The 17,410-nt window shown below is 35.3% G+C and overlaps 2 protein-coding genes across 6 annotated transcripts; one reads left to right on the top strand and one right to left on the bottom strand.

The window, feature by feature from the left end:
• Window positions 1–267: 267 nt before the first annotated feature.
• Window positions 268–6,987, top strand: LOC107776314 (uncharacterized). Of its 3 annotated transcripts, none has more exons than XM_016596195.2 (6): window positions 268–408; window positions 1,609–1,880; window positions 1,965–2,616; window positions 2,741–2,940; window positions 3,822–4,066; window positions 4,904–6,987. In XM_016596195.2, exons 2-6 carry the CDS (start codon window positions 1,609–1,611, stop codon window positions 6,226–6,228), a joined length of 2,694 nt encoding a protein of 897 aa, XP_016451681.2. In that variant the 5' UTR covers window positions 268–408; the 3' UTR covers window positions 6,229–6,987. The 3 variants fall into 3 exon arrangements, with proteins under 3 accessions (XP_016451681.2, XP_016451682.2, XP_075104053.1); XM_016596196.2 differs by having other exon boundaries at window positions 274–397; XM_075247952.1 differs by lacking the exon at window positions 268–408 and adding an exon at window positions 543–565.
• A 1,563-nt stretch (window positions 6,988–8,550) lies between these two features.
• On the bottom strand, window positions 8,551–12,723 carry LOC107776313 (mediator of RNA polymerase II transcription subunit 32). Of its 3 annotated transcripts, none has more exons than XM_016596193.2 (3): window positions 12,566–12,723; window positions 11,325–11,811; window positions 8,551–8,811 (listed from the first exon to the last, which is right to left on the bottom strand). In XM_016596193.2, exon 2 carries the CDS (start codon window positions 11,763–11,765, stop codon window positions 11,325–11,327), a length of 441 nt encoding a protein of 146 aa, XP_016451679.1. In that variant the 5' UTR covers window positions 11,766–11,811; window positions 12,566–12,723; the 3' UTR covers window positions 8,551–8,811. The 3 variants fall into 3 exon arrangements, with proteins under 3 accessions (XP_016451679.1, XP_016451680.1, XP_075103957.1); XM_016596194.2 differs by lacking the exon at window positions 12,566–12,723 and adding an exon at window positions 12,401–12,538; XM_075247856.1 differs by lacking the exon at window positions 8,551–8,811 and adding an exon at window positions 8,833–9,305.
• Between the last annotated feature and the right edge of the window lie 4,687 nt (window positions 12,724–17,410).

The raw sequence follows: 17,410 nt of genomic DNA, 5'->3' as shown, positions 1-17,410 counted from the left end.
CGTCTGTTAAACCATTAACCCGATACCAATAAGCCATTAAGCTTCGATTTCGATTCGATTTTAGGTTTCGGTTCGATTTTGAACACCCCTAATAATAACTCATACGTTATTCTTCGCGCCACTCCTCATTAACTAGTACATAAGCCGAAGGGACCAAATAACAATTCTCGAAACTTGAAAGTATCAAAGTGTCAATTATTCTAAAAAAATTCATTTCCGGTCGAATGAAAATATCCTTCTTTTAAAACTATAAAATGCAACCTAAAAATCAGCCGCTTGCCGCCACCAAGCTCCGCCGCCTGCGACTCTCTTTCCTCTGGAATTATCCTTCCTCCGCCGTTACTTAACTTTCGCCTGCTTGCCGTCTGTTCTCATAACTCAGAAACAACATTTGAAGGTTCTCAATAGGTTTATCCTCTTCTAAATATCCAGCTGTTCCATTTTGTTAATCACTCTAGCACTCGTGTGTTTGTGTGTGTGTGTATGTTATATTATATTTTAATGTTTAAATAATTTGCGGTACCGCCCTCTGTAACGAAGTGGCACTGGGTGCACTAGTTGAAAGGTGGCTTCAGAAAGCTTTCAATCATGCTGAGAACTGGTTTTTCGAATGAATTTTATCAACAAAAATAAGATTGTTTTAATTAAGAGACTGCCTTAAATTTCAACCCAAACTAAATAATTAAGAGTCTTCTGCTCTAGTTGTATTTGATTTTGTATAAAAATATTATATTTGTATCTTGGAAGAAAATATTACATTTATGATCGAAAAGTTAATTTGATAGATAAAATATCACATCAAGATTTAAATTATGAATTATTTAATGAATTTGAATTCTTAAACTTGTGAAAGTCGTAGATTAATGGAGTAGCGTCAAACATCTTGAGATGTCTCAAGAGTTTCTTATAAATTGAACTTATAGGAACAGAGTTTCTCATAAATTGGAATGCATGGAGTACTCTTTGAAAAATGATTTATGTTACATTTATTAAATTGATATTTTATTCATCAGCAAACCTTTATTTTACCTTTTCCATTAAGATGTATACTTTTCGAACTCTCTACCTTGGGCGGATAGGAATTGAGACTTTCAATGGTCCCTTTATTCATAGTATTTCTTTCTTTTGCTTTTTCCTTTGGACAGTCCGGTATGTCGGTTATTGACTGTTTGATGCCATTATTGCACTGTGTTGTCTTATGATACATCTTTACAAGTTATGATGTTTCTTTATATTGTTTGGATTGCTATGATGTTGGTAATGGTTGCTATGTCATGATATTTTTATACTTTTATTGTATTCTTAGATGCTGGCGTGGATTTTCTTACACTTCATTGCAATGTTTTAAAATGTTCAAACTAGTTAGGATCGACCCAAAAGATTTATATAGTTGTCCCCAACTAATTTTAGATTTATGTTTATATTATTAAATTAAATTTCATGGGATCCCCTAGGTATAACACCTGCATCTCGTCCCCACCTTTTATCACACTAAATGCCATAAGGAAAAATAATCAAATCTGATTAGTGAACGTTTGCAATCCAGTTCAGTTTGTTTTCAGAAGTGTAATCTCTGCTACTTACCTTATTATTTCCCTTGTGTAACAGATGGCTAGATGGGATCAAATTCTTTCTCTTCCTGTTCAGAACCCCCCGACTTTGGAGTTTTCTTCTGCTGAACTTGTGTGGTCTAAGGTAGAAGGTTGGCGCGATAACATAGACAGAGTTGCTCTCATTCCGTTTGCTAGAGTAGATGACTTTGTTAGAGGGGAATCTGCTAATAAAGAATGTCCAACAAGATTCCATGTTGAAGCTCGGAGACGTCGGCCTGCAGAGATAACTTACAAGCCTAAAGTTGATGGCATCCTTGAATATATTCTGTAAGCTGTACTTTTAGCTCTTTAGCTTGTTTCAGTTCCTACTATGACAATGCATTTTACAGAAATAGCCTTATGATTCTCTAGGTACTGGTGCTCCTTTGGTCCTGATGATCATAGAAAGGGTGGAATCGTGCGACCAAGTAGAACGACGTACGTCCCTAAGAAAAAACCTGCTGGTCGACCTAATACAAAGAGGGGGTGCACATGCCATTTTATTGTCAAACGCTTAATTGCTGAACCATCTGTAGCACTTATCATATATAACCAAGATAAGCACATAGATAAGAACGGATTACCATGCCATGGCCCACAGGACAAAAAGGCTGCTGGAACACGTGCCATGTATGCTCCATACATCTCAGAGGATCTTCGCCTCCGTGTTTTGTCTCTGCTCTATGTTGGAGTGTCTGTGGAAACAATCATGCAGAGGCACAATGAATCAGTGGAGAGACAAGGAGGTCCATGCAACCGAGATGACCTTTTAACTCACAGGTATGTTCGGAGACAAGAGAGGAGCATAAGGCGCTCTACTTATGAACTTGACTCAGATGATGCAGTCAGCATTAGCATGTGGGTTGAAAGTCACCAGAATCATGTGTTCTTTTATGAGAATTTCTCTGATTCCGATCCGTTTGTCTTGGGCATTCAAACAGAATGGCAGTTGCAACAGCTGATTCGGTTTGGAAACCATGGCCTTCTAGCCTCTGATTCAAAGTTTGGAACTAATAAACTAAAGGTATTTTATATTTCTTTTGAACAAAAAAATTAAACTAATGGTATTTTTGCTTATATGGATACCAAGTTTCTAGAAAGACCGAGTACTTGAAAGCTTACTTTGTCTTTTATGCAAATTCATCCAGTATCCTATTCACAGTCTTGTTGTGTTCAACTCAGACAACAAGGCTATACCGGTGGCATGGATAATAGCACCTAGATTTTCAAGTGGAGATACACTTAGGTGGATGAGGGCCCTATATAACAGAGTTCATATGAAAGATCCTAAGTGGAAGTTGGCTGGATTCATTGTGGATGATCCTTCAGCTGATGTCCCTGCAATCAGGTTGGTGACTATCTTTTTGGTCCCGCATTAGTTTTTTACGTTTTTTTTCCTAATGGATGTGGGGTTTTTCTCTTTAGCATGGCAGACTAGAGTTGCACCAGTTCCATCTATCTTTTGGGTTCAGGGAGAGGCTATTACTTTAATATGGAACAATGCAAGAGAAAGATTTATATAGGCAATATCAATTAGTTGGGAATACATTTTAGTCATGTTAAATATGTTTACTTTATAATTTGGTCATGCTTTCTTGGAGTCTTTAGCCCTATGAGATTCTTATTCTAGTAGGAAATATAGAGAACTTCTGGTACTTTTTCTTTTGGATTTTTATAATGTTGGCCTGAGATGAATTTAATTGGGGAACATGGCCAGTGAGGATTCATTAGCCGACTCTAACTTATTTGCGTTTGAGGCGTAATTGTTGTTGTAGACTTGTGTATTGGGATATTAGCAAATGAATGCGTAAAATAGGCCGGAAATTTCAATGTTGCTCTGTAGGATCGGCTTGAATGATTTAACTAATTAAGAATAGAAGAAATCAGTGTCTGATGCACAACTAACCATAAAGTTTTGTACTGACAGATGTGAATTTGAAAACGATCAGCACTTTAACTGGTCCCTGCTTCTACATCTAATAGTCTTGTTCTGTTCATCCACCAAAAGTTAAAGAGTATATCAAATTTTAAATGTATGATGAAACTATTAGGGCATACTTTGCTCACTCAGTATGTGGAAGGTTAATCTGAATGTTAGGCATTTCTCTTAGTTTTTCTTTATGTATTTTCTCAGTCACTCATGAATTGTGGTTCTGCCAATTATTTTTGGGTACTAGATTGCACAGTTTAAAATTGTGATGAATGGTGTACTTTCTTGCTTTCACTCAGGGAAGTGTTTCAGTGCTCTGTATTGATATGCTTTTGGCGGGTTCGTCATGCATGGCATAAGAACTTGATTAAGAAATGCTCAGAAATGGAGACCTGTGCTGCAATTGCAAAGTGGCTAGGCCAGGCTGTGCATCACATCTGCAAAGGGGATGGAACTGCTGTTTTGTTTGAAGAATTTATGGAAGATTTCGTGGATGCTGCAGACTTTATGGACTATTTCAAGGCCACATGGTACCCAAGACTAGGTTAGGCATACTATTCAGTAAATCAGATTCCTGTCACTACAAAAAGATTTGTTGTTGGAGTTAGATTGAAGTACCTATGAAACAGGTTTTTTGCTAACTCATTTGACTCGCTGCTAATCTGATTCAGATCCACGACTAACATGAATTTAAACTAATACTCCCTTTGTCCACATTGTGTAACAGTTGTTGGGAATATCTTAGACGTTTCACACACTTCTATGAGAAACAATAGTCTCTCAAAAGTTGTCAATATTTGAATTCTGAATCCTATCAATTTACTGCATGATGTTTTCCTATGATGGATACCTTATGCACATGCTCCAATAAGTAGTTGCATATTTTCATCTATGTCTATATTGGATAATTATCACTAATTAGCCAGGATCCGTGGCGCAACGGTAACGCCTGTCTCCAGATCAGAAATATATTGTTACTAAAAAGAAAAGAACCAAGGAGGTACTGATGTATAGAAGTATGTACAATAACAGTCTAAGTTTCTTTAGGAAAAAAAACAGTCCAAGTCTGAATAGAGTCCAAAAACTCTTATCAAATCTTCAACAACATAATGATCATTCAGTTTACCCCATATAGCGAACAGCTGTTAAGCATTTAAACTCTAAATTATGTATAGGTTGAGCAACTCCTTCATAGTGGATATATATGCAATCTTTCACGCTTGAGAGTCCTCACCTTACAAAAAGAAGTGCTAGCTTAGTATTATTCTGCTAAAACGCATTATTCTTCAAGAGTGCTTGAAATAATTCTCTTAGACTCCTGTTTGAAAATTAGTTGGTTCTTCGTTGGGGCTTTATTTGCTGACAGATTTTGTCTACCCAGGGCTCTGGACTAGTGCATTGAGAACTCTTCCTCTTGCCAGCCAGGAGACATGCTCGGCGATGGAGTACTATCACAACCAATTGAAGCTTAGGTTATTGAATGAGAAGGAATTAAGTGTATATGAACGTGCTGATTGGCTTGTAGATAAGCTAGATACCACAGTGCATTCTTACTTCTGGCTTGATGAGTACTCAGGGAAGGATGAGTTTGCACGTTACTGGAAGAATGAATGGATGAGTGGCTTAACAGCTTGGCAGAAATCTTTGCAGATTCCAGATTCTGATGTGTTAGTTGAGGGTGACTATTCAAAAGTAGTTGATCAGGAAGATCGGCATCAACTGCATGTTGTTCGGAGTCCAGCTTCAGAGTATGCAATTTGTGATTGTAATTGGGCAAAAATGGGAAACTTATGTGAACATACTCTCAAAAGCATTAAATATCTCCGTGACAAAGGGTCTATTACTCCATCCACCAGTATGTTCCAATATATGCAGGCTCTGGTCGATATGTTACGGTGCCCACCTTATGATTCTTTGATTCGTGATCATGCACTTTCTCTAGCAGTCTGGGTGCAGACGCAGTTGGATGCTCAACTTGGTCCTGGAAGTGGCCAGTTCATGCGACAAGGACTTCAGCTGACTGCTGCCACACCTGGTCACTACACAGAAGTGGTGAATGCGAGCAATAGAACAGACACATTACCCTATGTGGTAGGTGGTCTGACTGAGCTCCAGCATTCGAGTTCTGCCACTGATAATTTGAGTGGTGGCCAGATTGATCGGGTATGTACTGAAAACAGAGTACCTGCTGTGGAAAATTCTCCTGTTGAGATGGAAACCAGCCCATTATCCATCTCCGCTTGTGCGACTCAATTGTTTTCCCTTGATGGGGTCACATCAGCTGATGTGTTTGCTGAGAATGGAGGTGTCATGGTTGGTGAGGAGCTGGATACGACGAAGAATCTTCCTTCTACAGACACATCATTTGCAAATTCAAACGGTTTTGAAGATGATGTCTTGAACAAAGCTGACTGTGCAACTATGGTGGATGAGCAACCACAGCCTCTCTATGTAGCTCCAGCTGAGAAGTCTCTAGATCAATGCTTGAGGAACCAGCAGAATGACCTATGCTGCAACTCTATAGAGCCAGAAATTAGTCCTAGATTACAGAATGTTGACAACAGAATCGATAATGCAATTTCATCCACAACCAAGCCAGTAGAATCCTCTCTGGTCAATATGGTTGAAGCCTCTGAAGTTGAAAAGCACATGAGGATAGATTCCATTGATGAAAATGCTGGTATAACGAGTGTCCTAACCGCTTAAAGACAGATGTCAAATGTTGGTCCTGGGGCTCTGCGTGCTCCTGCCCACCCCACCACCAGCAACCCCAACGTCAAAGTTGGTTGATCAAGAGTTGGTTGAATAACTTAAAACCTCCGAAGGAATTGAATAAAATGGGAAGAACACATTTTGACGAATAATGATGTAAGCAAGAACAATGGCCTGAATTTTGCCACCGGAGTCCACCTATTAGAAGGTATAACTGCTGAGCTGGTTTATCTTCTCAAGAACAGTAGGGCAGCTGACAATGTGACAGATTTGTGTCCACATTCTGCTAGGGGAGACTCTCCACCATTGTAGCAACCTCTTGTGTAGCTTGGAACCAATTGAACATCTTCTGATTACGACCCTTGCTTTCTTAGATCACAATAGCTTGATCTGTAGATTGAGATATGGCGGATGAAGTGAAAAGGGGCATATAACTTCCAAAAGTGACAAGGATATTACAAAATGTTCTTTTGGGGCAGGCTACGCATGACTTGCTTATAGGATATTTATGAATATGTAGTGCTTCCTACTGTTCATGGTTCCTAGATACTTGGGGCAACTCCCAGTGTTCTTCACTCCTCTGTATATCCATATGAAAGCAACTAACTCTCAGAATTTATTTTGTATCTTGAGTTTCACTGTATATTCGCATGCATCTTATCTCATAAGTTGCACTTAAGCTCTGTACATTGCCTCAAACACCTCTATTCTTGGGTCTGGTCCTAAAATCAATGAAAAGAATGTGCATTATTGTTGTTTCGCTTTGATACATATAGCTTTATGGCCTTGGTCTCTGCTAGTCATCTAGATGGAGTTCATGCTTAACTGCTATGTGTACAGGAAGTTTTTGTGATGATTTATTCCTCCCTTCTTCTGACCCTCAACTTTCGAAACTTTTTACATCATAAGATCTGTAAATTTATTACAATAATTTGCTTCATTATTAGAAAGAAAACGTTGCCAAGTGCTAATTTCCATTTCATATTTGGAATTAAGGCGCATTCATTACTAGGAGTGTTCAAACCGAACCGGAAAACCGCACCAAACCGAAAAACCAAACCAAACCGATTAAAAAATCCGACTAGGTTTGGTTTGACTTGGTTTGGTATTGAGTAAAAAAACCCGAACCAAACCGACATATAAATATATAAATTTTATTTATATTTTTAATACTTTATAGTGATTTTTCTTTAGAAAATGTAGAAATATTTGGGATCCTCTCATGTATTAACCTTGAAAGCATAAATTAACGAAAAATTATTGTTAGGCGACTAAGAAAATAACTATCACGTGTTACTAAAAAAATTCTCCCATTAGAATATTTTAATAGATCATATGTTTGTCAATTTTTTTCATATTTACTAAACATATATTCACTTATCAAAGCTTTATTTATAATTTTAATAAAGTAAGATTGAAATAATATTCACGTAACAAAAAAACCTGAAAACCCGAAAACCCCTACAAAACCAAACCAATCCAAACCGATATAATTGGTTTGGTTTGATTTTAATAAAAACAGAACCAACTCGGTCCATGTACACCCCTATTCATTACTAATATAATTTTACTGAAGACGATAATTTTGAAGTTATGGCCCCACTATCACGTTGTATAAAAGAAATCTGTCTGCCTTTCTTGTTCTCAATCTTCTGTGTTGTCCCTCCAATTAGCTGCTGTGTAGGGAAGGCAGTTGAAAACAACTGAGGGTAAATGGTATTTACCTGCTCGGAACAATCCACTGTATTGAAAAAACACACTGGGTTCATGCTGATTTTAACCAGTGCAGTGAGAACTATTTTCAAGATTACGTTACAAGTTACAAAATAATATCAAACGTGACTCGATAATGTCGTAGCAAAAAACTCTTGGCGCCAAGATTTTGGGGCAGCAAGCTAAAGCGTTTTATTAATATTAGACTGAGACAAACTTAAATGGGGCGAAATGGACAGTGAAGATTCATATAATCTAACCTGAACTTGCTTGGAATTGAGACTTAGGTGTACGCTAAAATTGCTTGAAATTAAGACTTAATTGTAAGCTAAAGCGTCTTATTACACTGAAAACATCATAAAATTCTGCTGTTGCAGCAATTCCAGGGTCTTCAAAGCCTACTGACTGAGTTCATCACGGTTAAGACAACTACAAAACAAGACACTTGGCAATGCCTCAGATATATTTCTTAAGGGAAGGCAATTAAATCTCTATGATATCATCATTCAAGAATATGTAAATCAAGAACACCTATAACAAACAATACGTCTGAGCATTTTTCAACAACAATATGAACTACCACTTTTGCAAGTACAAACAAACTTCAAAAGTGTAACTGTAATATATAGCAGGCAAATTAATATAGCCTGTGTATATTTTGTGTATATACACACGGGCACATGGTTTTGAAATCTGAATAATACCTAACAATGGGGTGGCTCATGCTGCGATAGAAATAAAACTCGGAGCATTTCTACAGCATTACAACAACATGATTTGATACATCCAACATACAACTTAGCGGCTTGAGGCATAGATGATCTGTTTATTTGTCCCTGCCTGATTACCAGTCTTTGCAGTCCCCTGAAAACAGTCAGAATTAATCATTGCTCTTTGCTTTTTAAGGACAAGCATAGAATGCAATATGAAACGTGAGGACAAACTTAGCTCCAACAATGTCAACATAGTATATATTTGCTGCAAAGACTTGTGGTTACTCACAATAATACATTTTGATGGAAGATAACTTATTAAGACATTTTGTTAGCTTCTATTACTTTTCTCACAACCAGGAGTTGATGCTAGACCAGTTAACTAATATATTTCCAAATATAAGAAAACAAGTCCAACTATTCTAAGTGCCTGCTGTTACACTCTTTCAGCACATTCCCCTCAAAGATTATTGATGCATGAACAATATCATTACAATGTTGCAAGGTTTCAGGTAGTAATTTTGAGTTAAAAAAGCTTGCTCAGAGTATTATCATCAATATCGGTCCTCTCTCCAATCCATAAAACTTTAATTTTCTTAACCAAGTATGTTTTCCTCTACGTAATGCTAGTATGTTACCACGAACCTGTAAAAATGAAGAATCTTTTTTAGAAGAGACCAAAAAGGAAAGATTGTCACATAGAATGGCATTGAAGGAACAAATAATATAATACTGGTACCAAATATAATTAGTTTAATACTAGTAGTACTGCTTGCAGGGCCAGTCTCAAATAAAACAAGTAAATTTCAAACACTATGATATTTTAAATTAAAGAAAAAAGAGGACTCATTCCAAGAGGGAGTGAAGAAACATGTAGGAATCACTAGACCTTAAACGACTTTTAACTGAGGAGTCTTTCTACCAATTAGCACATAGTTATTCGTCCTTTCAGATGGGTCGCAGTCGCACTACCAAGTCACCTTAATAAAATAGGAGAATTTTTGGTAACTAATTATTGAAGTAAATGAATCCCAAATAATTAATAACCCTAACAATCTTTCACAAGCTGCATAAAGGAATTAATCGCACTAGCTAGCTACTTTAGAGGAACACTAAAACTTTTGTTTATTAACTTTTTTGATAAGTAAAACTTTGTTTATCAATTATGAAAGTAAATGAAGCCACAATAACCCTAGCCACTTCCACAAGCCATGTAAATTTATTGTTATTTACAAGAAGAAAAAAATAAGACATTGCAATCAGGAAGTTTTGCTAGTTAAGACTGAAAAGCTGTCATCGCCAAATAAAAAAATTAGGTAAATAAAAAAATCATTAATACCAAGATGGTCTCATCTTTCCAGAATTCTGTTGTGAGCGTATACTTGCCTCCTTAAAATCTAGCCAACTATCTACACAATAGGTAATTCCATTTGCTTTCGACCACAAACTCACAATCCCTTCAAAGTTATCCTATTTCTTTCCCTCAACAACAACCAAAAATATAACAGGAGCAGTCTTCAATAGCTTCCAATTTGCACAACATCAAACGAGATGTCATCTCTGCCACCATGCTATGGAGCACCCATTGAATGATGAGTGTTGCATTTATCAAGGACCATAACTTAGAGGCAAATCACGAAGTAGCAAAATGTAGTCTGCATACACCCCATGCTTTTAAACAAGCAGCACCAACTAACTAAAAAATATCTTCGTTTTACACCAAACTTCAATATAACAAGATGTCAAGACGTAATTCTAGCTCTTATTATTCAATAATCTAAGATTTAATTTTCTTTGCTTTCAACATTATGCTATCAACTCTCTTTTCTATAAGATCGTTAACACAATGGAGTGAGAAGCTCAAAATAGGTATTGAAAAGAACTTGATTTGTGTCCTTTTAAGGAAGTTTGACTTTGCATGAATTGTCCTCTAAAGAGAAGAACTTTACATGTTTTGATGTCTGTTCATTAAAATAGGTGATTTTGTATCTCTCTATTGCATTTCAAAGGTTGAACGGCATGACCTACGTCTAGATAATTTCCTGCTGCAAATTCAGTCGAACCTATTATTTTCGTTACATAATTTATGTGTGTGCATGTGTGTGCGCACAATCATTAGAATTTTAATAAATATTAAATTTGAACCCATAATTTTAAAAGTATAATGAATTTAGTGCTAAAATTTAAACGTCAAATCCATCAAATTTAAATACTGGATTCATTTATATAATATAATTTATAATATAATTTGTCAGACATCCCCATTAGATGGAAACACACACTACTCTAAGTACAGTAAAATACGACCATGTTCTTTTGCGAAACAAACATGCAATATGAAGCATCTTTTTATGAAGAATATGAAGCATTTAAAAAGTAAGATAGGTCTTTTGTCTTGCTTGTTGAAAGGGAGGAGAACAGAACTCCTCAATCATGAATTAAGCGAACCATAGTGTCTTATGAGTAAAATGTGACAGCAGCTCCTACATAGGAGCCAGCTTCAGTTTCAAGGAAACATTCTAGAACATACTTGCTTCGTCGAGTCCAGGAAACAAAGCTTATTTGCTTATAGTTCATTAAATAATACAAAATTTGTTCCCATATTATTTAGGATAGTCAATGCAAACAAGGAGGAAAAGAAATATGAGAAAAATTTCAGTATACCTATTGAGCGGCATCTTCAGTAAATCTAGCATCAAAAGGAGCAGAAGGGTTGGGGTGTGTAGAAGCACTACTCGCTCCAGAACCATGTTGCAATTCTATCACTAGCCATCTGACAGCTTTACTCATCTGCTCCAATCTAACAGCACTAATGGGTTGAAGGCCACTTGTTGTTGATGATTGCCCAGGCTTCCCTGAAACAGATCCCGTAGCCTCATCGACAAGACATTCTGAACCTATTCTTTGCTTAACTGACTCAACAAACTCCTCTGCCTGATCACAAGCAACCCTGAACAACTCCCATCGTTGCTTAAAGTTTTCTAATGCAGCGTCAGTTGCTACTGTTTTCTGACCATTTGAACTCTCCTTTGATTCAAGTGCAGCTGCAGCTGCTGCAACAAAATCTTGATATGCATTGTTCAGTGCATCTACAATACTATCCATCAAAAGCCCCAGAACCGCTAATTGATCACTAAAACTCTATAAAGTTCTGCAATAAAAAAAGGAAAGGACAAAATAAGCATAACCATCACTAAAAATTGAATCTTTGTAAACCCCTTATGCATTAACGCAAAAATAGATATGGTAGGGTAAGCAGATCACATATCACTTCATCAAAAAAATAGGCTAAGGAGATCGCATATACAGAGGAGGATCCAAGATTTTAACTTGATGGATTCAATTTTTATGTTTTTACCACTGAATCTACTGCGCATTTAAAATTATGGGTTCAAAATATCATATTTATTCAAAATTTTGGTAATCTTTTACATCTTTATCTAAGCTATGTATTGAAGTCTGAGCGAAGTTGAACCCATAGCCTGTTAGCTCTGCACATGTATACAGCGAATCATAAAAAGATATGAAAAAATAATACAAAACACTGCATATGTAATACACTTAAGCTATCAAAATAAACTGCAATATACCATTTTGCACAACATAAATAAAATGAGTGTTCAAAATAGTGAAATATTGATATACCAATTAATGCACAATACACAGTTCAATAAGACAAATTTGGGAAGTATCCTTTTACTAATAGAGACAACAAGCATATATGCTTCAAAGGGTTTTACCCAAATTCAAGAATTCAATTGAAACGAATTTGATGCAATAAACAATTTCTTTGAAAAGTTGAAAATATCTGAATAAAAAGGGGACAAATTTTCTAAGTGAAAAAACTTCATAGGATCATTAAGAAAATGAAAAGAAGAAAGCAGAGAGAAGGGTTTTCAGCTTACTTGACTGAAGAAGAAGCAAAGGGCTGTTACCGTTGCTGGGTTTCAACCTTCTTGTACGTTGCGCTATTTGTGTGTTTCTCCTTTTTTTCCTTTGTCCGGTTTTTCTTGCTTCGTCTATTTCACTCTTCCATAATAGTCTTCCCAATTGGAAATAATTACGTATTGCACCCCAAAGGTTTTCATCTGCAACAGAAAGCTGCCTTTAGTTTCAAATACTCTTTTTGGGTAATTAAAGAATTTTATTACCTAATTTCAAGAAATCAGTTACTCTAGTAAAGTGTGACGGGTTTAAAAAGTGGGTATAAAGGTTAAGATATTGAAAAAGACATAAACTCGTATATCAGGACCCTACTTATTTATTGATTTAATTTTATTTTAATATCTTCAAATTTGATCATCCCGTCCCTTTGGCACCTCTGATAGGAAAACTACAAAGAGAGGCAATGACTAGCCGAAGCCAGAGGTGAAATCAGAATTTCAAGTTAATGAATTTGGGATTCTATTTAAGTTATTGGGTTTTAAATTAATAATTTATAAATATTTAATTTTTAAAAAAAGGTAAATACAAGATTTGAACTAAAGCTATTATATACGACAGAACATGTTTCAGACACTCAAGCTCCGCCCCCGACGGGAGATAGGCTAGATAAGGAGGAAAGAAATTAATTCATGTACCATAGGTAAGTTTGTTGCTTTGTAGGATTTTAATGTAGTTGTAGGGAAATGACACCGAAAAATAACAATAATAATACTGCTTCAATATTATTTGTAAGAGGATGCACGGATTGACTTGAGTCGTGCTGGGCATTGTCCTAAGAAACTATTTTAGCAATGTGAAATGTTTTCCCAGGATTAAACAAGTCCATCTCTAATTTCTTTAGAGGATACATGAATTAGCAAAATATTAAATTACAAACCCAACTATTCAAAAGAGGGAAACAAGAGAAATTAAACTAGCAAAAAGAAAGATAAAAAAGGGAAGGTGGAGAGTAAAGAAATTTAGAAGGAAAGAAGGAGAATGATTATTGATGAAAAAAGAGTGATTGATAATGGCTATTTATAGCCTCATTTGCATGAAGACTTGTTGTGCATGGCAAGAAAGTAGCTGATCGAATTTGCCACTTTGCCAAGGCATTTTGCCACTTTTCTAATGTCTTCTAAAAGAGATGCCACTTGGCTTTGATTATGACAATTGTCAATAAAATCTTTAAAACATTGTCACATTCCCCCGCTATTTTAAAGATCTTCAAAAATAAACTTGCTGGATTTGTATGGTTCAAATGTAATAGGTTTGGTGTCTTATGGACTATGAACAAAACTTAGATCAATAAAATTTAACTCGCAGAATTACTAGTGAAATATAATATTTATATGAACCAATAACTCTTATTGTAAGTGAGAGATTTTATCAATTACATTTTGACCCCCGATAATTTTGTTGTTTAACGCGGTTTTGCGCCCAATAGGCCATGTGTTTGCCTGGTTATTCATAAGAGCTCTAGAGACTAGGCCAAAATCTCATAGGAGCGGCTCACTCCACTCTCATATAGGTGAATTCATCAAGTGTATACTGCTTTTAAATACACCATCCATAAGGACCATGAATTTTATTAAGAGTTATAACTCAGCCTCTCAATTAGTAGCAGTCACACACTTTCTTTTAGTGCATCAATACCAATATTGACTTGTCATTACCCATATGAACCTACTTCATGGGATCTCCAATCACATATGTTGGGTTACCATCTCTATTGACAACATGTCGGCCTTAACCCCGTCTCTTTTGAGGTTTGAAGAATTAATTTTCTTCCCACGGGTTTAGTCAGAGGATCGGCCAAATTTATCTCTGACTTCACATAATCAATGGAAATTATTCCATCTCTCAACAGCTATTTTATGACATCATGTCTCAATTTCATGTGTGTACTTTTACAATTATAAGATTTATTCTTTGCAATAGCTATTGCCGCTTGACAATCACAATGCATAGACACAAGAGGCAATACGTCCTTTATTAAAGAGATATTAGCTAAGAAGTTTCTTAGCCACTCAGCCTTAGAACCAGCTAACTCCAGAGCTACAAACTCTGATTCCATAGTCGATCTAGCAATGGTCGTCTGTTTAGCTGATTTCCACGATATTGCACCACCACCAAGGGTGAATACATAACCACTAGTAAAATTTGTCTCATCTGAATCAGAGATCCAGTTTGCATCACTGTACCCTTCTAAGATATAAGGAAATCCACTATATAGGATACCATAATTCATGGTTCCTCTCAAATATTTCATTAGTCTACCTAATGCAGACTAATGCTCGATGTTGGGATTATGAGTATATCTACCAGTCTACACACAACATAGGCTATATCAAGCCTTGTAAAATTCATTAAATACATTAGACTCCCAATAATCTGAGCATATTTAGACTGAGCAACTGGGTCACCATTATTCTTTTTCAATTGAGAGTTAGCATCAAAAGGAGTGCTCACAGATGTGATATTAAAATATTCAAACTTCTTAAGAAGTCTCTCAACATAATGTTCTTGTGACAACATTATTCCATCTTCACTCCTTATAAATTTAACTCCCAATATTGTATTTACTTCACCCAGATCTTTCATATCAAAATTAGCAGACAAAAATAATTTAGTACTTTGCACAATATTTAAACTTGTACCAAATATAAGCATGTCATCAACATACAGACATATTATCACATATTCATTGTCTACCACTTTAGTATAAACACATTTATCCACCTCAACTGAAGAAAAATAGTCTCTCAGTAAGACTTGTTCAAATTTCTCATACCCTACTTAGGAGCTTGTTTAAGGCCATAAAGAGATTTAATTAATTTACAATCTTTATTTTCTTGTCCAGGAATGACACAACCTTCAGGTTGAACCATATAAATCTCTTCTTCTAAATCACTATTTAGAAAAGCAGTTTTGACATTCATTTTGGTGGATAAAAAGCTTATGGATTGAAGCTAAGACAATTAAAATTCGAATAGGAGAAATTCTAGTCACTGGTGCAAATGTATCAAAATAATCTATATTTTGTTTTTGAGAAAATCCTTTTGCTACTAACCGAGCTTTATATTTATCTAAAGATCCATCATAATTAAATTTCTTTTTGAAAATCCATTTACAACCAATAGGTTTTGCACCAGGAGGTAAATCAGTTAAAATCCATGTATTATTTTTCATAATAGAATCAATTTCAACATTTATTGTCTCTTTCCAATAATTAGCTTCTGAAGAAATATAGCTTCAAAATAATTTGATGGTTCATTATCGACAAGAAAAGTTTGAAAATCATTTCCATAAGAAAAATATTCTTTCCTAGGTCTTTTGCTCCTTCTCAGTTCCTCATTAGAGGTAATCTCATTATTTGTTTCAACAGGTACATGATGAATTTTGTCAGACAATAGATAAATATATTCAAAGAACTCAACATTCCTTGTCTCAATTATAGTATTGCAATCAAGCACATCATTTTTTAAACACAAGAAATCTATACTATGTTCAACATATCCAATAAGCATGCAATCAGCAGTTTTAGAACCTAGTTTCCTCTTTTTAGGTTCAGGCAAAAGAACTTTAGCAAGACACCCCCACATTTTTAAATATTTCAAGTTAGGTTTATAACCCTTCCATAATTCATAAAGAGTTTTATCGGTTCTTCTATGCGGTATTCTATTTTGTAAGTGACATGCAGATAAAATAGCTTCACCCCATAAATTATCAGGAGCATTAGAAATAACTAACATAGAGTTCATCATCTCTTTTAATGTTCTATTTATTCTTTCAGCTACTCCATTTGACTCGGGTGAATAAGGCGGAGTTACTTCATGAATAATTTTATTTTTTTCACAAAAATCATTTAAAGATAAATATTCTCCAACTCTATCAGATCTAATTCTCTTGATTTTTTTACTAAGTTGATTTTCAACCTCAGTTTTATAAGAAATAAAAGTATTAAATGCACCATCTTTATTTCTAAGCAAATACAACTTAGTATATCTAGAAAAATCATCAATTAAAGCCACATAATATCTTTTACCACCTCTAGTCATAGTCTGCTTTAAATCGCCTAAATAAGTGTGAATTAAAAATAACAATTCAGTTTCTCTATTTACGGAAAAACAAGTCTTTCTAGTACTTTTAGCTTCAGCACAAATTTCGCACTCGTTAATATTACTTGAATTTAAACTAGATATTAATCCTAGCGACTGCATTTTCTTTATATACATGACATTAACATGTCCTAGTCTAGCATGCCATAAAGAAATTGACTCAACCATATAAGCAGAAGAAGATGCATTTTTATTGCTAGTATCGAAAGTATTAAGTACAAATAAACCATGGTTACAATATCCATTGCCCACAAAAATATCATTTTTGGTCAATACGACCTCATCATTCTTGAAAGAAACCTTCACTCCAATTTTTTCTAATAATCCCACAGAAACCAAATTGGTTTGGATATTAGGAACATGTAATACATCACTCAATGCTTGAGTTTTACCAGATGTGAGTTTGAGAAGAATTTTTCCTTTCCCAAGAACGCGAGTTATTCTTGAGTCATCAAGATAAATAGTTTCTTTTCCTTCCTCAATTTGAATAATTTTTGTCTGCACAAATGTGCCTAGTAGCACCAGAGTCTATCACCCAATTTCTCACATTAGCCACATTATTTATTTGGAAAATGACCACAACAATTATATTATCCGCTTTAATCAAATTTAATTTTGACTTAGTGAGATTATCATTTATCCCAACTCTTCTCTTGCATGAGGTGCATTTTTCTTGAAGGTTTCAATATTATCATTGGATATGTA

This window comes from Nicotiana tabacum, chromosome 1, assembly GCF_000715075.1.
Source record: "Nicotiana tabacum cultivar K326 chromosome 1, ASM71507v2, whole genome shotgun sequence".
In the NCBI taxonomy this organism is placed as follows: Eukaryota; Viridiplantae; Streptophyta; class Magnoliopsida; order Solanales; family Solanaceae; genus Nicotiana; species Nicotiana tabacum.
This window is presented reverse-complemented; position numbering and strand designations above follow the sequence as displayed.